The sequence below is a fragment of the Parasteatoda tepidariorum genome, chromosome 3 (assembly GCF_982258835.1).
Source record: "Parasteatoda tepidariorum strain Cologne lab strain chromosome 3, Ptep-v5.0, whole genome shotgun sequence".
In the NCBI taxonomy this organism is placed as follows: domain Eukaryota; kingdom Metazoa; phylum Arthropoda; class Arachnida; order Araneae; family Theridiidae; genus Parasteatoda; species Parasteatoda tepidariorum.
In genome coordinates this window covers 23,902,756-23,925,775 of record NC_141757.1, presented here as the reverse complement: position 1 = coordinate 23,925,775, position 23,020 = coordinate 23,902,756, and the positions used below count along the sequence as shown (strand labels likewise).

The 23,020-nt window shown below is 27.6% G+C and overlaps 3 protein-coding genes across 6 annotated transcripts in view; 1 reads left to right on the top strand and 2 right to left on the bottom strand.

The window, feature by feature from the left end:
• The window catches only part of Polr1B (RNA polymerase I subunit Rpl135), a 45,757-nt gene extending 43,677 nt beyond the window's left edge, over positions 1-2,080 (bottom strand). Inside the window, exon 1 of the mRNA XM_043044071.3 lies at positions 1,678-2,080. Coding sequence (XP_042900005.2) covers positions 1,678-1,746 — 69 coding nt within the window. The 5' untranslated portion in view covers positions 1,747-2,080. The remainder of the gene's footprint in view (positions 1-1,677) is intronic.
• A 44-nt stretch (positions 2,081-2,124) lies between these two features.
• Positions 2,125-12,638, top strand: LOC107438285 (RWD domain-containing protein 3). Of its 2 annotated transcripts, none has more exons than XM_043044073.3 (5): positions 2,125-2,377; positions 3,363-3,638; positions 5,043-5,203; positions 7,529-7,635; positions 11,527-12,638. In XM_043044073.3, exons 1-5 carry the CDS (start codon positions 2,302-2,304, stop codon positions 11,642-11,644), a joined length of 738 nt encoding a protein of 245 aa, XP_042900007.2. In that variant the 5' UTR covers positions 2,125-2,301; the 3' UTR covers positions 11,645-12,638. The 2 variants fall into 2 exon arrangements, with proteins under 2 accessions (XP_042900007.2, XP_071033423.2); XM_071177322.2 differs by having other exon boundaries at positions 2,153-2,377; positions 11,589-11,813.
• Positions 12,639-19,282: 6,644 nt separating this feature from the next.
• Myo31DF (Unconventional myosin ID) overlaps positions 19,283-23,020 on the bottom strand; it is a 55,838-nt gene continuing 52,100 nt past the window's right edge. For 2 of the 3 annotated variants that reach the window (XM_087158963.1, XM_087158964.1), the window contains 3 exons: positions 22,473-22,586; positions 21,414-21,562; positions 19,283-20,555 (listed from right to left, as the gene is read on the bottom strand). In XM_087158963.1, coding sequence (XP_087015089.1) covers positions 20,390-20,555; positions 21,414-21,562; positions 22,473-22,586 — 429 coding nt within the window. In that variant the 3' untranslated portion in view covers positions 19,283-20,389. The remainder of the gene's footprint in view (positions 20,556-21,413; positions 21,563-22,472; positions 22,587-23,020) is intronic. The other variant, XR_015432457.1, reaches the window with a different exon arrangement.

The following is a 23,020-nucleotide window of genomic DNA, read 5'->3' as shown; positions in this document are numbered from 1 at the left end:
TGAAACATAAAATCAATTCAAGATAAATACATTCAACACGATTAAAGAGGTATAAAATACAGAAATTGATAATTATATTACAAATTAATTAATTGAAAATGGATGGTAGCAAAATACAGTTATATAATTTTAATTAATATTTCTGTATTGCTAAGTAAATAATGGGTGAAAGAACAACCTAAAACCCTAGTTCTATATTTAATGGTTCATAATGATACAGAAAATTGAGTCAAATTATATTGCCGAATTATATTACTATCATCTAAACTCTTCCAATTGCTTATTCCAAAAATAATAAAAAACATTACAAGATACAACAGAAAATCTAAAATTATCATCAAAACCAATGCAAAATAATATTACCTCGACCACTAAATAATACTAATTTGCATAGAATCAAACATATATTGCAGAGAAAATAGCAATCTTTGTATTGTTCCAATATTTGAAAATTGTGCAAAATAATGATAGATGTCCTTATATTATCTAATATTATGAGCTACTTGGGTAGTGAATATTTATCTGACATGTTTTTTTGCAGTGAAATTAAGGAGGACTATCAAGGTGTACTAATGTAAAATTGTATTGTGGCATTTCAACACTAACCCAAGTTTTTCATTGTCTTCAATGGCTTTTTTCATTTTATTTACTTAAAGAGTTTCAATAGATTTTATCTACAAAATACTAGTTGCCACAATTTCATGACTGGACTAATTTGGCCTAAGTTTTACTTTAATTTTTGACTGGCTTTTAAATCCAATCATTGTACCCATCATTACAAAATAATTTATTCAACATTTTAATACAGAGTGAAAATCAATTTCTATATATATAGATATTTATACAGTGAAACCGCCCGGGAGTGACCGCTTTCTGTTCCAGTAAAATGGTCCTTAATAAAGATTGGTCGTTCATAGAGGTTACCTCTACTGACTTCGAAATGTTATCAAAGGTACATGATTTATCGCAAATGATTTTAATTTTTGTCAGTGTCATTTTCTTAGTGAAATACCACTTGTGTTGGCGACATGAAAACTGGAATGATGAAAAAAATTTAGCGTCAATAAAAATGATATCTACTGATGCAATTATGAGTAAAAATAAATTTAACAATTACGAATAAGAGAACTTTTTTAAATAAAAAAAAAAACAATTATGTTTTTTTCAGGTTTGTATTTAATTTCATATGATTGAAAATTAGTTAGCTTTAAAAAATAAGAAGAGGTTTGTTTGTATGAGATGCTTAGTTTGTCCTTAATTTACCTTTTAGTTACGCTCAGCTTTAGCATTTGGTGCAGAGGACTGCCCGGTCGCTGAGAAATGTTTTAATGGTCTCTTCTAGAGATTTTCTTCTACATCAAGTCTATAGAAGAAATTCCGAGCCTCCCAAAAGTGGCCATAAATAGAAAAGGCCAGCACACAGAAGTTGCCTTTCTGGGGTCTTTTATTTCACTTGAAAAAAAAATTCCCTTTTACTCTTCAAAAAGTGCTTTTCTTAATAAATGCACCCTGCTCCCTTTTAAAAGAAATGTGAACGTTGCATAAAGGTAAAAACAGATAAACCTTCCAGAAAATAGCTTATCAAAGATACTCTTCAACACAAATTTATAAATTCATAAATAAATCAAGAAAACCTAGGTGAAAGTACAACTGAAATAGGCAATAAATACTACTAACTTTTACTTGCTCTGGTTTAGGAAAACCAAACTTTTGACTCTGAGTATTTTTTATGGACGCTTTCTCCATTGCTTCTAAACTTGAAAATAACTTCTAAAGTTTCTTTACATTTGTACCACTATGTAAAATATAACGTGAAAGTCCAAGACATGCTAGTACTTGCAAACTGAAAACAGCGGTAAACCAAAACAATAACACGTGTTTCAGTCTTCATCGATGAATCGTAAAAGAAAGATATATTCTTTCACATTAAACTTTAATTTATGAATTAGAGTTTTTATGCATTTTTAGTTATGTAATCATATATTTTTATCCAAGAAAATTACAAATTTTACTGAATTTCTCTTTTATTAAGCTTTCAGTTAAGCGAAAACAAATAAAATAATTAATTAATCTCCTTCGTAAATTACAAAAGTAAGCAGTCGGAAAAGCCCCATATAATTTTGGCATGGAAGGGAAATGACGTAAACTGAAAATAAACAAATAAGCATGTTTGTTGAAAGTGTGAAATCATTAGTTTTTAATTGTTGTATTCTGATATTTTATAATAAAAAAGAGATGGAAAAACTGAAAATAACTGTATTATTTTAAATATTTTCTGAAAAGTTTTCAATATTTTTAGAAATGGAAAGTTTTACCTGCGAGTTAGAATGGTTAAAAGCAAGTTATAATCCAGAAGAGATGGAACATTTTGTTTCAAGTACAAAAGCATTAAATTTCATCAATTAAATTCTAGCTGTTAAACAGGCTATAAATTACCTTATAATATGTGCGTTTTCCGCACTTCGTTAAACTGAGTTATTATTAACTAATTTCATGAATAAACTATATTATTATTTTATTTTTTATCTACTTCTGCTTTATTTTATTCATAATCCTATCTAAATTTGTGTTTTTTAGAAGTTTTCTAAAGCGCATAAATTCAAATCGAATGAGAAACAATATTTGTTTTCTACTAAAATTATGAATAATTTAACTGCATCAATTTCTGCAAATGATTTTTCTTTGGGACAACTGGTCATTGAGAAAATGTGAAGTCATATGAAATGAGGGTATTTCTAAATCCTTGTTAGTTTTTTAAGTAGAAATTTTTCAAAAGAAAACAAAATTTCCCATTGAAACTTGACTGGGTATTAATTAGTTTAGAAACAGTTTGTGTCTATAATAAATCATAGGAAGTTTTATTTAAAACTAAAATGTTTAATAGTTGTCAAACAATTTGTTTCATGATAATATATTTAATTTATTTTCCTTAAATTAATTATCGTTAAAAATTAACTTTAATTATTAATGAATTAATAACTTTAATTTGTTAATGAATTCACATGAAATGAGGATATTTCCAAATCCTTATTGGTTTTTTAAATTGCAATTTTTTAAAAGAAAGAAAAATTTTTTATTTAACACTAAAATGTTCTGATAGTTGTCAAACAATTTGTTTCTTAATAATAATGTAGGTATTTAATTTATTCACTTTAAATTAATTATTGTTTAAAATTTACATTAATTATTTACTTAATTTAAATCTTTAAAAAAAAGTAGTATACACAGGTCTTGAAATTCAATAACCTAAGATTTTTTACTTTGTATTATTTGATATAACTAGTATTACAATAAATGTTTATTTTTTTTAATAAAGAACTATATTATTCATAGAAACTCATTTTGACCTTATTTACCCCTAGGAAATTCAACAATTTTAAAGTTTACTCTCCATCAAGGAACATTTGTGACATTTGAAATACCTGAAAGATATCCTCAAGAAGCTGCTCACATATCCGTCTGTTCTTCAGAAATGACGAATTCCGAGAAGTGCGCCATTGAGAAAGACGTTAGAAATTATGCTCTGCAACTAATTGGTAGGCCTATGATCATGGACTTAGTCACTAAAACTCAAGAATTATTTAGACATCATTGCGTGGTGGAATGTAAAAGAAATGAGCAGACTCTTTTAGAACAAGGTATTGATATTTCTTTTAAAAGTTCCGTTATCCTTAACCTAAATTTTTCTAAGAAAGGTGTATAATAAAGGTGTTTTGGGGATTTCAACCAATTTCTTAAGGAAAAAAAAGTGGGAATTGAAGTTATTTCTTTTAAGAGTGTGTAGTAAAAACACATCGATGAGTAATTATTTTTTAATTAGTTTGTATAAAATTGTAAATGTACAGTAGGGAACCGATTATCTGGAACGATCGGGACCATCGCTATTCCGGATAACTGATTTTTCCGGTTTTCTGAATCGTTACAAAAAGCCGTTTTTTTATTGTTAAACCCAACTAAAAGAAAAAATTTTTTTGGAAATAATCTTAAAAAGAAGAAAAAACTATGAAGTAATACACTAATGATTATTTCCAAAATGATGGTAAGGTGAACATCTTTCAAAAAAGAAAGAAAAATCCTAAAATCTTATGAGGTAAAAAACACTTTTTTTTAAAAAATGGCAGGAAAATTTATCGAATTTCGTTCCGGTTTTCTGATTTCCGGATAACGGGTTCTGTACTGTATATGTAGGTATATATTTTATTGATTTCTCTGTTTTATGCTATGAAAATACAGTGAAACCTCAAGGAAAGTGAATCTATGGTGCCAGCTCCTGTACACAAGGCTGTAATCTAATCTCAGTCCTCAGATCTGTAAGCTAGAAGTACCGCCAGTCAATGTAAGCTGAAAGCTGATCCCTGTGCACTACGAGGAAGCAGTGGGGATTTCCCAGAGAGAGAGAGCAGGTTGGAGAATGAACCAAAAAAGACGTGATGATATGCACTCCAAAGAGGAGTTATACAAAACTTTTAGACGAACTCTCATTTATTATTTTTTTGTTATTTAATCGTTAATCGTCCGTTCCTATGCAAATTTAATCTTCAATATATATGTTTTTGTTTAAGAACGTGCCTTTTATTTAAGACGACCAGTCATGCAGTCCCCACAAACTATGTAGCGACCACTTTTGGGTGGCATGGAATTTTTTTCATTGACTGTGTTGAAGAAAACCTTAAGAAGAGACCATTAAAACTTCTCCCATCAATCGGGAAAATATCTGCACCAAATGTGGAAGAGGTCAAATAGGAAAATATGGACAAAATATCAAAACAAAAAATTTGACATAGCAATTAAGTAGATTAAAATGTATTAAAAATATTTGTGTGAGGCTGTTAATTACACTCTTTTTGATGATACAACCTCATGTTGCAGTCAGAGTGCCAGAAAGAGGATGCTATTGATGATTTACTTTTAGAGTTGAAAGTTAAATAAGAAAAAAGTTATTTTAGAAAAAACAAGCATACCAAATAAGCAAGCCTCTTCTACAACTTTTAAAGCTAAATACTTTTTTCGATCTAAAATTAAATGAAAATTTTTTGTTTTAGAAGATTATATTGCTGTGATAAGTATAGACCATATGAGGCAAAGACGGAAATACTCAAAGACTCTTCAATCATGGGCTTGCGAGCTAAATATTTGTGGAATACTTTTGTTTTGCCAAAAATGGATATATCTTATTCTTGAAGGATTGAAAAATGACATTAAAGTAAGATTAATAGCAGATTTGTTAATAAAAAAATGTATTTACATAAATGGACTCACTATGACTGTGTAAAGGAAAACTTTTAATATATATACAGTGAATTCGCGATAACTCGAATCTGGTAGGACTGACGAAAAACATCGACATATCGGAAGTTCGACTTACCGTTAGTTTCGGTTTTGGACTTTCAAAATATTGTCGGATTATTTAATTAATTCTTATTAATTACAAATCTTCTAAATGCTTACAATATTTAAGATCATTTTTCTGACAAGCCATTTACGATAAGACTGTTTGAAGCACTTTATGATACCCTGGTCCATCGGCTGCAACTTTGCTGTTGTGTTTGGCGGGAGAAACTGCAAGTTTACTGCTTTCAAATTAGGTAGATCACTATGCGCTGTGCATTTATCCATAAAGAGTATCACTTTTCTTTTTTTAGCGAATAATTTCCGATCCAATTTTCTTACATAGTCTTCAAATAATACTGATGTCATCCGAAACTTTTTGTTAGACTTGTAATCCAAAGGATACGTTTCTACATTCTTGAAACATCGGGGATTTCGATATTTTCCGATAGCAAGTAAGGGCAATTTCTCTGTTCCAGACGCATTTCCTCCAACTAGGACAGTCAAACGTTCCTTGCTCATTTTACCCCCTGAGCAGTTTTCATCCTTAAACATCATAGTCTTATTTAGAAGACATTAAAAAAATAAACCCATTTCATCAATATTGAAAACATCATTTTAACTGTATCCTTGAAGTAAATTTGGTAACGTTTCATTTGACCACTGTTCACATACTTCAAGAGGGACAGCTTTAGCTTCTCCATGAAGAGTGCGAAAGACATTGTGTGTGTGTTGCAAAGGAAGGGACAAGATATCAGCTCCTAGGTTTTTTTTCTTGCTTCAAAAGATCCAAAAAAAATCGAGTTAAAGGGAGTAAAATTCAAGTAATCGAGAATAATTAACATGAAATTGAAGATAAAAGGGCCGGGACATCATAAAAAAATCAAGTTATAGTAATATTCGAGTTATCGTACTTCGATTTATAGCGAATTGACTGTATATATACATTTTTTAAACAGTTTTATTTGCCTTTTGTTTTTGTTCCTGGAATGAAAGACTTTTGCATCACTTTATAATATTTTTTCTTAATGTATTTTACAAAAGCAGATTTTTTGTTTTTGTAAGAAAAGTATATACATATTCTCTCTTATTTCATTATGTTAAACACTTTTAATTTCAATCAAATGACAAATCTATAAAAGTTGCTAAACCTTCAAGAAAACTTGTTTTTTTCTGTTCTGAAAAAATAACATATAATTCAATTCTTTTGGAATTAATTAAATGCAAATTAAAAAATATGTCAAACTTCTTTTGTTTAAATGCAATGGAATTATGCTAAAGTCAATCAATTGAAATGATTTTTTCAATTAAATAAAAAAAAGACTGGCAATAGTCATTTAATTCTTAAGTACAAGTTCAACACTTTTAAAAAATTTATTGTTTTTGCAAATTTGATGGTGTTATGCTCTCTTGATCCTTTTCTGCAAAGCATTTCACGAGACATTTTCAATTTTCTGAACTTTTCTGAGTCGATATCCAGTCCTATATTAGTATACGTAATATTCCATGTAGGATTATTAAAAAAAAATTTATTAAGTGAAACAAATCTGAGCATAGTAACAACAATTCATGTGTCTGTAATCAATAGGAAATGGCCTTTTTTTTTACCATCCACTTAAATTGTAATTGATGGATAGGAAAATGCAATTTTTTGAGATGACAAGAAAAAAAAAAGAAAAAAAAATTGTTTCATAATTTGTTGGAAATATGTGTTTAGTCTTACATTTGAGTCTTATTATCACTGAATATTACTTTAAGTCAAGTAAGTAACCGTCTCTATAATATATAAGTAGCAGTAACAAATAGTATTTTGATAAAGCTTGATGCAGCTATTTATGTTTATTATTATTTTTGCTTTAGAACTACTTAAAATATAGTTTACACAGTAATAAAATCTAAAACAGATTGAGAAAAACAACAGTTTTTGAACCTTCAAAGTGCTTCTTTGGAAATGTGCTACGAAAATGCTTCATCAACTTATTTAAATACTAACTTTAATGTTCAGAATAATATTTAAAACACCTTAAGATTGCTTCATCAATCCTTTATTTTATTTTCAAATTTTGTGCATTTGTTAGAGTAAAAAAATTCAGCAAAATAATTTATGCTCAAGTTATATATTTTACTTTTAAGTTATCTGAATTTGTTTTCTGTCATAATTGTGCTAAAACATTTTTTTTTGTTGTTGTTCAATTTTCAGGAATTCATAGTTAGACATAAGACTATTCCTGTTGATGTCGATTCTAGTGGAAAGCCATGTAAGGAAAAAATGTGTAAAGTTATCTTTGAAGGAAAACAACCAAAAGTGTAAGTATAATAAAACAGCTTTTCATTATGACCGTAACATATAAAAATGTTCGCTTTATTCTCTTTGAGGAAAATATAAATTTGTCATCTTTTTCATGACAATGCAGTAAATCTCTCCAAATATTTTGTGTTAAATTGTGGTAATGTGAGCTCCTCTCTACTGGGAGAGTCTTTTTTTAAAAACTGTGCAGTGAAGTGTTTTTTTATAACGTTTTGCACTATTTGTTCCCAACTAGTATTCTACAAGCACTGGCATAGTTTAGGAGGACAAAACCACCTCCAAAATTAAATATTGCTTGATTAATGAACTATTGTATGGTTAGTAGGATGTAGATATAAAAAAAAATTTCAGTAATAATTTTTTTTATTTTTTGAACATTTTTAAATTAATGTGTGTGTATATATATATATATATATACATACACACACTAACAAATCAAATGCACTTCAGTAATGCAGTAAGAACACACTTTAAAACAAAACTCCTTTAGTTACGCTTTTATCTCAATTTCCTCTTTTGTTTTCATATTTTGCAATCTTGTTACGAAAATATTTTAAATCATTCTTGAAAAATTTCCCGTTCGTTTAAGTTCATTTGATTTCGCTACTCGCTTTATAGATTATGTTTTTTCTTTATATTTTATTTTCTGTTTTTACGTGTTATTTTTACTTATTGTGTTCTATTTTATTTGTTGTAATTTTTGTAAAAATTTTTTGAATGCTCCTCACACTATTGTATTGATATATTTTGCTTTGGCTATATTGATACAATATTAGAAAGCACTCTTTTTTGCGGATATAATTGTGTGGGCTGGTGAAAAGATTATATCTTTTTTTTACGGATTTTTTAACAGAATTTATCCTTTTTTTCCAGATTTTTTTTCTCCAGTTTTATTTATTTTTATTATTAATTTTCTTTTCCCCCCTTTTTTCATTAGTCTGTAATTTTCCTTTGTTTTATCTTCATTTTGAACTTATTTTATGAGTTATATTTACTTGCAGCTTATGGGCAATAAATGAAACTTAATGTTTTTCTTAATTTACTTTGTGTTTTTTTGTATTTATTTATTATGCTATTTATATATATAATCATAAGGAGATAATCGATAACCCTCCTCGAACATACATTAAAACTATGCCACTGTCTAAAAGGTAGGTCATTATCAACTCTTTGTGAGTTAGAACCAGACTTTGTAAACTTTTAAGGTGGTGCTTACTTGCATAAAAGACAGGTTTTCCATATGTTTTTCAATGAATACGTACATTGCACAAGAATTTTAGTACAACTTTGCTGCACAAGAATTTTACAACTTGACAATTTGAGAGTTAAAAAAGATTAAAATATTTATTTAGTTCCAGTTCTGAAATTTAGCAAGGAAAAAAAAAGACCTAAATACAATATACAGGGGTTGGACAAAATAATGGAAACACTTCTATACAAACTAATTTTTTTTTATATTTCTCAAAAAGTACTTGGAGAATTATTTTTAAACTTCAGAAGCATTTAGGCATGCGATTTCTCATGCATATGAATAAGATTAAAGCTTTTATAGTTTTGAGGAATTGACAATAAATTATGAACAAAAAGAAAAATATTTTTGAACACCCTATGCGATATCTGGACAATATAGTAACAAGCTTATAACTCATGTCCATTATGTTGGTTATTATATGCAATAGCTGCATAAAATTTTGTAAACCTATCTTAAATATTCATTAAAATATGGGAATTTTTTCATAAATTTGTTTTCAATCATATTTAGTAACTTTTAAAAAAATTCGATTTGAATATATTGTAAAGTTTCTAGCTATTTTCTAAGTAGTTTTAATGTTAATTTGGAAAGAAAGATTTGAATGGTAAGGGCGTTTTCAATAACTTAATTTCATAATATTAAACAAGATTTATTAAAAATGAGATAGTCATTATATAGGACCACAAACTATTAAATTATGTTTTATATCCTGATGCTATCATGTCTTGTCCAAACCATCATTTTAGGGTACTATCATTTGTTATTAAATTTCGTTTTATATAACAAAATGGTATTTAGGTTAATAGTTTAATGATCATTTAGAACTTTCAATAAAAAAGTACAAAAGTTACTTAGAAATTTGCTAGAAACTTTTTTCATTTTCAAATCGACTTGTTTCTGAATTTACCAATTACAATTCTGAACAAAATAACGGAAAAAAAGTATTTTTATGTTTTTTGTGTATGCACAGTATAAATAGACAGGATTACTTTAAATATTCATATCTTGTGCAATTTTTAATAATTTTTTTTTGAAAATTTAAAAATTATATTTTTATTATTAATTAAAAATTACTCTAAAAATTTTGCATAGTTTTATTGAATATTTCTGCAGTTATAGTAAGTAAACCTAAGTAAAAATATTAGTTTTTTTTACAAAAATGTCCATATCTGCATGAATATTTAAGCTTGGTTTACGAAATTTTGTGCACTTATTACAAAACGTGTTTGTAAAAGCTACAAGGGTATCGCTATATTGTTTAGCATAGGATGTTCAAAAACATTCTTTTTCGTAAGTAATTTATTGACGGTCCCTGAAACCTTTAAACTTTATTGATATGTATGAGAAATTGCATGACTCATAAACTTCTAAAGTTTTAAGATAATTCTTGAGAAATATAAAAAAAAATGAGTTAGCCTAGAAGTGTTTCCATCATTTTGTCCAACCCCTGTATTTACTGCAAAATCTGAAAAGATAGGGACAATATTTTATATAAAAGCTATAATCCTTCAACTCGTCAACAATACGAGGGTTGCTATTTATATTTCTGGCCTTGGCAACAGTAAGTGTTGCTAGGCGACCGCAAATGATTTTAATCGAAAGTTTGATACTTTTAAACATAAATTCAGCAGACGATTTACCATTATAGCTTCATTTGTGTTGTTGACAGTAAATTGAAAAATTCTTCTCTTTCAAAAAATGGAATTGAATCGTGAACATTTTCGTGCCATTATTTTTCATAACTTTCGACGTGGATTGTCAAGACAAGAGTGTTTCGATGAACTTAATTTTTTATTCAGCGATAAAGCGCCATCCTACAGCACTGTAAAAAATTGGTATAACGAATTTAATCGACACAGGACGAATCCCGTGCAGGTCGTCCAAAATCCGTTATTGTGCCAGAAAAGATCGATGCTGTGCGTGAACTGATAAAGCAAGATCGTCATGTGACATACCGTGTCTTTGGACATTAGTATGACTAGCATCAATAAAATATTGCATGAACATTTGAGCGTAAAAAAAATTTGTTCGCGTCGGATCCCGCATAATCTGACAAACGCTCAAAAAAAGGCTCGTGTCGATTGATGCAAGGAAATGTTGGAAAAATACGTTCAAGGTACATCAAAGGCTGTGTATAACATCTACACAAGTGACGAATCATGGATCTATGCATATGAGCCGGAAACTAAACAGCAATCAACTGTATGGGTCTTCCAAGACGAGGCAAAACCAACAAAAGTTGTTCGAGGAAGAAGCACATCGAAACAAATGATTGCCTGTTTCTTCGGCATTAGCGGTCATGTGGCAACAGTGGCGTTAGAGCAACACAGGACGGTCAATTCTGAATGGTACACGACCATTTGTTTGCCAGAAGTCATCGGAGAAATTCGAAAAAAGCAGTTTCGATCCTACGTATTTCTTTTTTCATTATTAGGCTAGAAATATAAATAGCAACCCTCGTAAGCTTACCAATAAACTATATAAACTCTGGTAACGAACCAATGGTGTTTGATACTTTCCCTCAGTTAGAGATGAGATGGGAATGCTTAATCGAAAACTATTATAAAAATGAGCTATTTATGAAATAATTATTTGCTTACTTAAATTTGCTAATAATAGCCTCATTCTGCGTTTTCAGATTCTCTTCATTTATTATCGAAGAATTTTCAAGTGTTAATATTATGGAAACTTATTTCACAGAAAGAAACCTACATCAAATCCTCAAAATATTAGAAACTTGTTACAAAATGAAATGAATATATAGTGGAGCCTCGATTTAACGACCTTCGTGAGACTGGACGAAAACATCATAAATAAGAGGACATGGCTGCATCAGGAACATGATAAATCTCATGAAAACAAAAATTTAAATATGTACAATTTGATTACATTTTGTTAAATACTAAAATGCAATGTGAAACTTAAGTGTCCCCTCCCCCCTGACGTTAGGGGATTGGCCTTATGAGCCATTTCTCTTCTAACAGCCTTTGAAAGATATTTGTCAAATCTTCAAAACTCATCACTTCGCCTGAAGAGCACAGAGGGCAGTCAGAAGCTTCCGAAACATCAATCCGGGGAAGGTGAGCCTGAAGATAGTTGTGACCAGTTAAAGTACGAAAATTGAAACTTAAATGTAATTTAAGATTTTAATAGTTGGGTGATTTTTTAACAACTGGGTGAAAGACAGAGTTGGGTTTTTGATGTTAAAAATCTGACAAAAACCTGGGACAAGTTCATTTTTTGTCATTTGGGACATTTTATTTTTGTTAGTAAATCATACACAATACTTTCAATATATACAATTTTAATTATGATTTATATATAATGTATACAAAATTTTTTATTCTTAAAAAATGTGTAGCTTCCCAAAATATTTCTTTATTAAAAAAAACAGTAAATATCTGTCTATTCCTGTATTTATTAGTTACAATTCTTTAAGTTAATAAGTGGGAGCTTAAATTCAGTTTAATAATTTATCATTATTTAAATATATTTTTCTATTATTTTTAACAAATATGCTCGTTTATTCAAGGATGGTGTAAAATCTAATGAATATTTTTATTTGCTTATTTATCAAAAACTTTTATCGATATATTAACTTTACTTTCCAAAAATAGTTTAAAAAAGTTATTTAATGAAAAAAAATTGGGGGGGGGGGATTTCAATCTTTAAAAAAAAAAAAAATTGTTTTGTGGAAATATTAGGCTCTGAGAATTTTTGGCAACCATGCTTATATGCAATAAATCATAACTATAATATACTCCCTGGTAAGTAAACTATTATATTTAAAATGAGTTAATAATTTTTTCAATCGATCAATTCAATAGTTTAATTAAGTTACTTTCAATATTTAATACAGTTATTAGTAAACCTGAAAAAAAAACCACTCGCGACGTGGTGAGTCAACAAAAAAAGCGAGGACTTAAATTAACAACCAGTAACTTTTTTTTTTGGAACATTTTTTAATGATAAAAATACATCAATCCAGAAAGAAACTCAGAAAAACAAAACTTTTTTTTTTCAATGTCTCCCTTCAAAATTTTGACACTTCAGAATCCATCAATATGTGGTGGAAGGAGAATTCTTTAGCAATTCAGATATTTCATTTAAAGGTATTTTGCCTCCCCAAATATTTTCAAACAAAGTTTTTTAAAGTCAGTATGTTTAACTAAATTTTTTTCATATATTTATATTATTTTTATTATTGAATGAACTTTTCATAAGCCATAGGTTATTTCTTAAAAGAATTTTTCCAAAGAAATATAATTTTATCAACAAAAAAAGTGGTTATTAAATGAAAAGGACGTGTCTATATCGGTCACAGACTCATTAGGTTTGAGGAAAAAATGGCGACTAGTCTACCTTTTTTTTATTACGTGTTATTTTATACAGCAATAAAAGTTTTAGTAGGTCTACATTTTAGTGAAAAACGAACTTGGAGTACAGAGGGCTTTAAAACTATTTCTTGTAATCCCATGCCGAGAAAGGAGTAGTGAAAATTGATTTTGCATATGATAAATAAGATGATTAAGTGTTTTTATTTTATAAGATGATTGTTTTGTATTTTTATTCTCAATAATTAAATTGGATGGCCGTGGTTGGCAGAATGCTGAACTCACATTCGTGAGAAAGGAAGTTAAAATCCAGCGGGCATATGACCCCCTCCCCGTAGTAAATGACTAGTGCACGTTAAATCTAACAGGTCTCAAAGTCATCCATCTCCCATAACAAATTATACCTCAGTGGGTGAGCCGCGATAGATCAGGGGATAGAGCGTTTGCCTTCCAATGAGGTGAACCGGGTTCGAATCGCAGCGATGGCTGGTCGATACGAATCCACATCCGGCTTGCACCGACCACAGTGCTGGTAGACGGATCATAGGTTAGAGTCCCTTTGATATCAGGCTAACAGCGGGAGATTCTTGTGGTCTTCCTCTCCACGTAACGCAAATGCGGGTTAGTTCCATCAAAAAGTCCTTCACAAAGGCAATTTTCTCCCAATACTTGATCCAGGAGTTTCTTTATCTTCTGGATTGGTTTCAAAATTACAAGGTTACGGAGTTGAACATTAGTGCTCTTAAACCCCAAAATTGGGTCAGATGTTCAACGACGGTTATGAAATAAAATATCTCTGGGAGTACTGAATTGGAGTTTGATCGATCTCTAGTTCAGGTCAAAATTACGACCTGTGGATGAATGAATGGTTCTGCCATATAAATTGGTGCGGCAGAAGTCTAATTCTTGGCTATAGATCACACCTCTTGCCTTAATGGCTTACAACAATAACAATGGATTGGGTAAATTCCAATTTTACATTTTTTTATTAATATTTAATACACCAAAACTCAGGGGGACATGACAACAATGGTCAAATAAAAAGATTCATGGGAATAGTATTAAAGGACACCTTAAATACCATGGTTTTTTAAACATTAAATGATATCAGAAATAAAAAGACGTTAAAAGCGATATCCTCAAGTGACGATAAATCGGACTTCTTTTGTACTTGTTACTTATGCTCAAATATAAAAATTATTTTACTTTTTTGATTATACATGTGTAACTTGTCAAAATTCACAACTCATAGGAGTCTACTTTTTAATAAATGTTTATTTTTGCCATACTACTGCTTCCTTGCATTACAATTTATAAGATATTAATTTTTAACTTCAGTTAGTTAATTATATTATTTTGCTTTATTTATAAACATGTTTTGAAACACAATAAATTCCGACTCCTATTTTAAAAAATGTTTAGATTAAAATATATATTCAAAAAATCAACAGTGTAAATAAATATTTCATTAGTTTGTAATGTAAGTACAGTACAGAACCCGTTATCCGGAAATCAGAAAACCAAAAAACCGGAACGAAATTCGATAAATTTTCCCGCAATTTTTAAAAAAAAAATTTTTTTCCTCATAAGATTTTACTTTCTTTTTTGAAAGATGTTTACCTTACCATCATTTCAGAAATAATCATTAGTGTATTACCTCATCGTTTTTTCTTATTTTTAAGATTACTTCCAAATATTTTTTTTTTTTTTAGTAGGGTTTAACACTTAAAAAACGTCTTTTTGTAGCGATTCAGAAAACCGGAAAAATCAGTTATCCGGAATAGCGATAGTCCCGATCGTTCCGGATAATCGGTTCTCTACTGTATATAAGTTTGTAAGGTCTCCTTTTCACTAATTGATTCTTTTCACTTAAATACATTTATCACGTTTTTGAGCCTCTCTCTGCAATCCATTATCGTGATAGTTGCATTTCAGCAGAACCTTGTTTTTCAGTGATGATGTGGTATTAATTATATAAAGTCCTAAGACATCAAAATAACTTCTGATCTGATAAAGCTGTAATTATTTAACTAATTAGACCAGGTACAAAACAGTATATTGCAAATTTAAGAAACAGAGAAGAAGAAAAAAAGTTAAATGCGTCATTGTATCAGATATTTGATCAGCTTTAAGATAAGTAAACTCTTTGCTTTTTTGTTAACACTAGCTCATTATATCAATATAAGAAAAACTCAGTATACTTTACTGAGTGTACTCTTTTGATATTTTATCATTCTTTTCTGGGTGCAGTTAAATTTTGTATCTGGGTTACACATACATATGTAAATGACACCAGTTCTCCTAATAGCATAATATAGGGTTATATTATCATTCCAGTAAATGGTAAAAAAATTTCAGAGAAAGACACATTGTGCATGCACATAAAGGTTAAAAAAAGAATGTAAAAATTAAATGTTTTCATAGTGTTCATAAAACTAAAACGTCAAAAACTACAACAAAAAAAATAATAATAATTAGTGTATCAAAAGCTAATTTCATATTTAATAGCTGATGAGTGTTGAATCATAATTGTTTTAATGGTGACACACTTCTTTTGTAATTGTAGATTTATCAGCTTAGATGTTATTTGAGTTTGTTCTAACTTTACTTTGTTGTTCGACATTAATGTTTTCACTAATATGTATGTTTGTATAAAGCCAATTCTGTATATTATACTGCATAAAATTTTAAGTTTATAAACTAGTTTGTTAAATATTACCTGTTAATTATTTAAACAATTTCACAAGATAATACAAAAAGGCTTATAATGAATATAATGATTTTATTTTAAACTTTCTGGCACATATAAATACATTCAGTCATGATTAAATTATTTACAAGCAATATATCAAGACTACATAATATGGCGAAAATGAAACTGATTTATAACTTTACTTAGAATTCAATTAATAAAGAAATGCTATATTATATTTTCTTTTTTTGGCAATAATTGTAGGCTTATTTTTTTAAGAACTATTTTACACAATTCCACTTGAAATGAAACTATTAACACTTACCATGCCTTGAAATTGTTTAATAATTTAATAAGCATAATAATGTTAGAGATGGCTAATATTTATTGTATGAAATAATTTTGATATGTGACAGAATTTTGCTTTAAAAATAATATTTTTAAATATTTGTTGAATATTTTCTGTAACTGTAATTAGATTTGGGCTAATTTTAAATTTTATTACTGTCTGAATAGTTTGAAATTAAATTAAAAATCTTTCCTAATAATTTTTTTAATGTATTACTGGATAAAATATAATATAAAATATATTTAGCTCCAGTTTTATTTTTTTTAAAAAAAAGCTAGATGTATTGATTATTTTAAAAATTAATATTTTTTAACATTTTAGTGGAAATTGTGGGGCCTAATTATCACGATATTTACCTAACAATAATATTATGGATAACAATTCCTTAGTTACAATTTTAGCAAACCAGAAAGACTGATGAAATAAATCTTTGCATATATTACCTTGTTTGTAACACATTTTGTATCATAATAGCTATATTATATTACTATGGTAGCTGTTGGCGATAACCCATCTCCAAAAAAGAAAATTTTAAAATTAGTTAACATTTGTTTAAAAGCAAAATAACTTATTTAGGCACTCTATATCACACATTTTAAAAATAACCAGGACTGTGTAGTCTCAGTCTCTAAAAACATGTTGACTCTAGTTTAGGTTGAATTTTGTTGGATGATAAACTAACTAAAAAGGCAAAGAAGAACAGCCATTTTTAATTATTCTCTGAACAACTGGTGTATTCAAATCAGGTCAATCAGACTACAGACATAGCAATTGAGTCTCTATCATCCTCTTTCAATGATTGAATTAAGAGTTTGAGAAAGATTTGCATAATATTAAAGAGGCTAAAGAAGAGCGAATGAAATTGAAAAATTTCTAGACAGCCTTTGAAGAGAAAAATAAGATTGCTCTAGTAAGACACCTAGTTTAAAATTTATGCAAATCTATCCTGAAAAGTTAAAATATGTAGTCCTTACAGCAACAGTCCTTCCACCTGTATTTACTCTTGGCAAAGATATGACTATTCTCATCTATCAAAGATCTTGCCAAAGTTATGCCGGTTATCCCATTTAATAATAAATGATAATTAATGTGAATATTTTGATATTTTTGTTAACTCCACAGCCCTGAAAATAACTAACAATAAACAAATAAAACAAATATTGCCTTTTTAAAAGACCTATGATTTTTTACAAATTTCTCTTCCTCATACATTAAAATCAAGTTCAGTAATACTCAAATATTAAAGACCAGCATTAAGAGAATTAAAAGTGTAGAAAATAAATAAAACAGTTCAAAGATCAGTCTTTAAATTTAATTCTTTTTAACAAATATAAAAAATTCATTGTCAATTTAAGTACATTTTACTAACAAACAGGTATCTACCTCATAATGAAAATGACTAGTCAATGTGCAAAAATTTTACAAAATAATAATAATAATTAATAATTTAATTAGAATGGCAACTTAATGATTATAAAATTTTCTTAACTTGAATAACAAAATTATTACTCATAATTTTAATTGACTTATAATAATTTTTAAATCTTGAACATAATTGATAATTCATGAATACCAATGAAAATTCAATTTTAAACAAAGCAATAAAATCATGACTAAGTTCATAAAACAATAACCATTCAAAAAAATACTACAATGTGAGACGTTATTCTCTCAATATACCATGAGACCAAGTAATATCCATTCAAATATCTGTATAATTTAGATTGCTTTGGGGTTAAAAAAAATTTTAGGCTCAAAATTAGCAGTTCATTACAGAAAACTTAAAAGCTTGAGAAAACATTAGAAAGATATATGCTTTATTTTCCTTTTTGCTGAAAAATAAAATATCTTCACAAATTGCGATGCTGATTTTTGTTTCGACCAGTTTCTGTCACAATCACGCCAGATAATTGTATATTTATTTACTATACTACCAATTTTATAATACACCACATCAACGGATAAGATATTTACATTTTAAAATCACAATTTGTTTTTAATTCTAAATCATTCCTGGAATATATTTTGTTTCATTTATTCATCACTGCAAAAATTTGAAAATTAATACTTGGTCTAATGATAAACAACATTATTCCATGGAACATTACATTTTTTAAATTTCTTTTTGCTACATAGTACTTATCTATAAAAATATTTTTATAGGCAATTGTTAACTTCACATTTCAAATAAAAATATACAATAAAATCACACTAATTTCTTCAAATGAATATATGAAAAATACACAAATAATATTAAAAAAATACATAACAGTTTGCAAATTACAGTCAAAGATGAAAGACTTATAAAAGCAGATTTCAGTCAAAAAAATATATTCTACTGTGAATTAGATAACGAATGCATATATATCTTGATTCTGATATTGTATATAATCACGCATGACAATGTTGTAAGACGATTAGTAAAATAATCAGTGACCTATGTCTAAGAAAAAATCTTACTAAAACATATTCAAATCATTAGATAAAAATTTCGATAAAAACTGAATTACGGGTAATCGTAGTTGTGAGAATCAGAAGTTAATTTATGTCCCATACTTATTGATGGATTGATTATGAATGTGATTTTCCTTTAGATAATTTATAATTTGAAATCTTTATTTTAATTCTTCTGATTAATAATAAAATTTGTAAAGTAAGCTTATACGTGCATATATACAGGAACTTTTTCTTTAAAAAAAAAAAATTTCAGTCTTAAAATATAATACACTTTTAAGTAAAAGTACTTATCACTTGGTCCCCGTAAGGAACACACTTTTCGCTTTCAATGGAACCATACCAACAACAACACATATTGAAACATGATACTTAGTTAATAATACAGATCTAAATTTTTAAAATATTTTTTTTTCATTGAATTATAAACTGTCAATATTCATTCAAATAGTAAGTACTTAAAATTTTACTGATCAGCTTTCAGATTAATAATTGAAAATTGATATTTTTAATCTACATAACAAATAATGTAATTCAAATCATTAGAGAAACGGTACACTTATAATTTTCTTTTTATTTTTTGTTAGGAAAAATGAAAGGGATATTATAATGAAAGTTTTTTTGAAGATTCTAAATGGCTTTATTTTTTGTTTCACTGGCTTTTTTCATGCGTTTGTTCGAGGATTACTTCTAGGGTAATTGTAATATCAATAACAAATATCTAGTACATCATTTCTTTATCAAATTAATAAGTTCACAACCATTAGTTATGATTATTAAAAATGTCAAAAGCTTTTTGTATAATTCAATCAGATTAAAAATCATGTAAGTAATACTTTTTATCCTTAATTAGCTCTTTGTTTAAATAGCCTAACGTGTACTTTAATCGTTTTTTTCATGCTTTTGTTCGAGGATTACTTCTAGGGTAATTGTAATATCAATAACAAATATCTAGTACATCATTTCTTTATCAAATTAATAAGTTCACAACCAAGTTCAAATTAATAAGTTCACAAGTTATGATAATTAAAAATGTCAAAAGCTTTTTGTATAATTCAATCAGATTAAAACTCATGTAAGTAATACTTTTTATCCTTAATTAGCTCTTTGTTTAAATAGCCTACCGTGTACTTTTATCGCTTTTTTCATGTTTTTGTTCGAGGATTACTTCTAGGGTAATTGTAATATCAATAAAAAATATCTAGTACATCATTTCTTTATCAAATAAATAAGTTCACAACCATTAGTCATGATTATTAAAAATGTCAAAAGCTTTTTGTATAATTCAATCAGATTAAAAATCATGTAAGTAATACTTTTTATCCTTAATTATCTCTTTGTTTAAATAGCCTACCGTGTACTTTTAAAACACTCTGTAAAATAAAAGGATCATGTAAAAACTAAATCTCATATCACAATATATTTGGTATGGATCCACTTTTAAAAAGTATAAGATTTGAAATTGCATTTAAATGCTGAGACCACACAACGATTGTCTGGTTAAACAAAACTATCATTTTTGAATGACGTCATTAACGTAAAATAAAACTAATATTTTGCAGTTTTTAGGAATAGATACTATCCCCAAGCTGGCAACACAAAATAAACATATAGGATTTTTTCATAAATACCAACAAATTTCTTCAACAACTAGAGAAGTGTCTCATAAAGATCAGGCACTGCAAATAGGCCATAACAAGACAAGATTTTGGCCATCTTTCTTAAAGGCAGGATGTGGAGTTATATTTGTGGACTCAACAGCTAAAGTTCTGCTTTTATTACCCAACATGCATTGCAGCTGTGGATTTACAATCACTCTTAAGTCTTTACCTTGTAAACTAGAAATTAAAATAAATTTAAATTTAGTTTATTAATATTCATATCATCTTCATGATACTAAATACAATAGCTAAAATATCATTCTTGTTGTTTAACATAAGTTAAACTCACATTCTTTAACCCCCTGGCGACTTAGCAAATGGACAAAATTGGGGCAATATTTTTTCCCAATACATTGATTGCTTATCTCATAACATGTAAAAACCGGTTTCGCTAAGCGGGAAAACTGTATGTAAAATTACGACTTTTTACATGCAGAACCGTCAGTAGGTTAAATCTTAATCTTTGAGAATTTTTTAAATTCTATAAAAATTTAAAAGACACCTTTAATACACAAAGAAAAGAAAAGTTTTTGTTGAAATTTGACAACTTAAAATATTCAAAGAATTAATATATATATTTATATTTAATAATTAAAAACACAACTTGTATGATAACACTTATTTTCGAAAATTAAACCTAAATGACAACTTTCAAAAGCAAAAACTAATTACACAGCTATAAATGTTATATAATAATATTGTAAAATCTCTTACATGCAAAAAGAAATCGAGACTTCACATAAAAATATTAGAGCAATTAAGTAACTAAAAATTTTTTCGCATAAGTATTTTTGTTTCAAATCGAGCATGAAGAGTAAACTGAAAGTTCAACGATTGTAAACGTTAAATTTTATCACTTATCTTTACAATAATAAAATATTCAATAAAATTTTATTTAAGCTACAATAATTTGTTTAACATAAATAAAGGAAGTATAAAAATAAACATGTTTTTAACTGCAAGTCTATGAGTTGTAGAGTAATACTGCTTTATATTTAGATATCATAAGCTAAATAAAGAAAAGATTTTACTTACAAGTGCCATCTATGAACAATAATTCCAACTAATTCTCCCACTCTTTCATCTTCATTTTTAGAAGTCAGTGCTGTTACAAGATCATTATTGCCACGTAAATGTAAAATAATCATCTGATCAGGTCCAGGCGTTACACTGACGCCAGTTAACTAAAGAAAAGTTTAAGAAAAAAAATTATATGTCTTAGAATTTTATCAACAAATTCACTTGAAAAAAATCATGCTTTTAAATTGTTTAATTTTTTTGTTATTTCTGTTAAAGATAAATTACAACTGGTATTATAATTATGTCAAAACATAAAGAATAAAAAGCATGTTGCAGGTCTTTAAATATATGTGATAAATCATACATAATATCAGTGACTTGGACTATTCAATATAGTGAATGTTGGACTATTCAATAACTTTTTCTTTTATTTTGTGTGCATGCAAAGCTAATTTGGATAAGTTTGCTACAAAAAATACCTTAAGAGCAGTTAATAAACATCAAAAAGAAAGAGAAAACAGAAGTATTATTTTGATTTCATCTGTAAAAAAACGTTTAGTTAAATTTTTTGCTATAACAAAGAAAATTAAACTTTAAAAATTATAAACAAAATAAAATTCAAACTAAAGGAGTAGTTTTTATTTAAATTAAGACCCGCAAACCTATTTATTTATTGTATAAAATTATTTATTGTAAAAGTTTTTCAACCATTGTAGACATAAGACAAGAAATGTATAGAGGGTCAGTTTTCATCAAAACTTTATATAAGTTAATTTTAGTTTTTTAGAAAAATTAATGGAGTTAAGGGAAAAAAATATGCAAACAATGTATTCAATCTATTTTTATCATATTCTTTATGACAAAGATTTAAAATCTTGCTAGTTAAATTAGTTAGTCCTAGTAAAATAGCATATTTCAACTGTGTTAACATTAATATAGCTAACAGTTATTATATTTAATCTAGAACTTTAGTTTCAGTTTAAAATTAAGATATTATTAATTTATACATCATTAGCAAAATCAATAGTTTTTCAAAGTAGCGCACTACAGAAATACCTTTTTTAAAATACTTACATCAGTAATAGGTATTGCAGATCGTAAGGGTTTGAACTTTTTGCTATCAAGTTTGTATATAAACTTATCCGTCACAACTATAGCTCTTTCTGCACATTTGTTGTGCTTGTTCACCTTAAAGTGAAAAAAAAAATTTTTATTGTTACAAAAAATCACAAATGTAACTTTGATTGCAAAAGAATATCTATATTAAGTTATGTTGTAATATATTTTTTAGTTTTAAATTGAAATTCATTTAAATCAAGAAAAGTATTTAAATCTACAAAACATTAACCAATACTAAAATGTTTCAAATAAGATATTAATAAGTATATACAATATTTATCTTTTTTTCTTTTTATTGAACACAAATATACTTATACATAAAAAACTGGTTTTTTTCTTTAATACCTGTGTATATATAACTGAAGAGAGAACATAAATTATCATTACTTTCCTTAATTTGAATGCTTTTTTTTTTTTTGATCAAGCATATCAATTAATAATTATTATATATATATTTAAAAAAAAAGCAGACGGACAATAATTTATTGACCATTATTCCTTTA

Coding starts and splice junctions, on each gene's coding strand:
- LOC107438285 (XM_043044073.3), top strand. CDS start 2,302: ATGGAAAGTTTTACCTGCGAGTTAGAATGGTTAAAAGCAAGTTATAAT. Junction 3,639..5,042: donor GCAGACTCTTTTAGAACAAG/GTATTGATATTT, acceptor TTTTTGTTTTAG/AAGATTATATTGCTGTGATA. Junction 7,636..11,526: donor GAAGGAAAACAACCAAAAGT/GTAAGTATAATA, acceptor CTGCGTTTTCAG/ATTCTCTTCATTTATTATCG.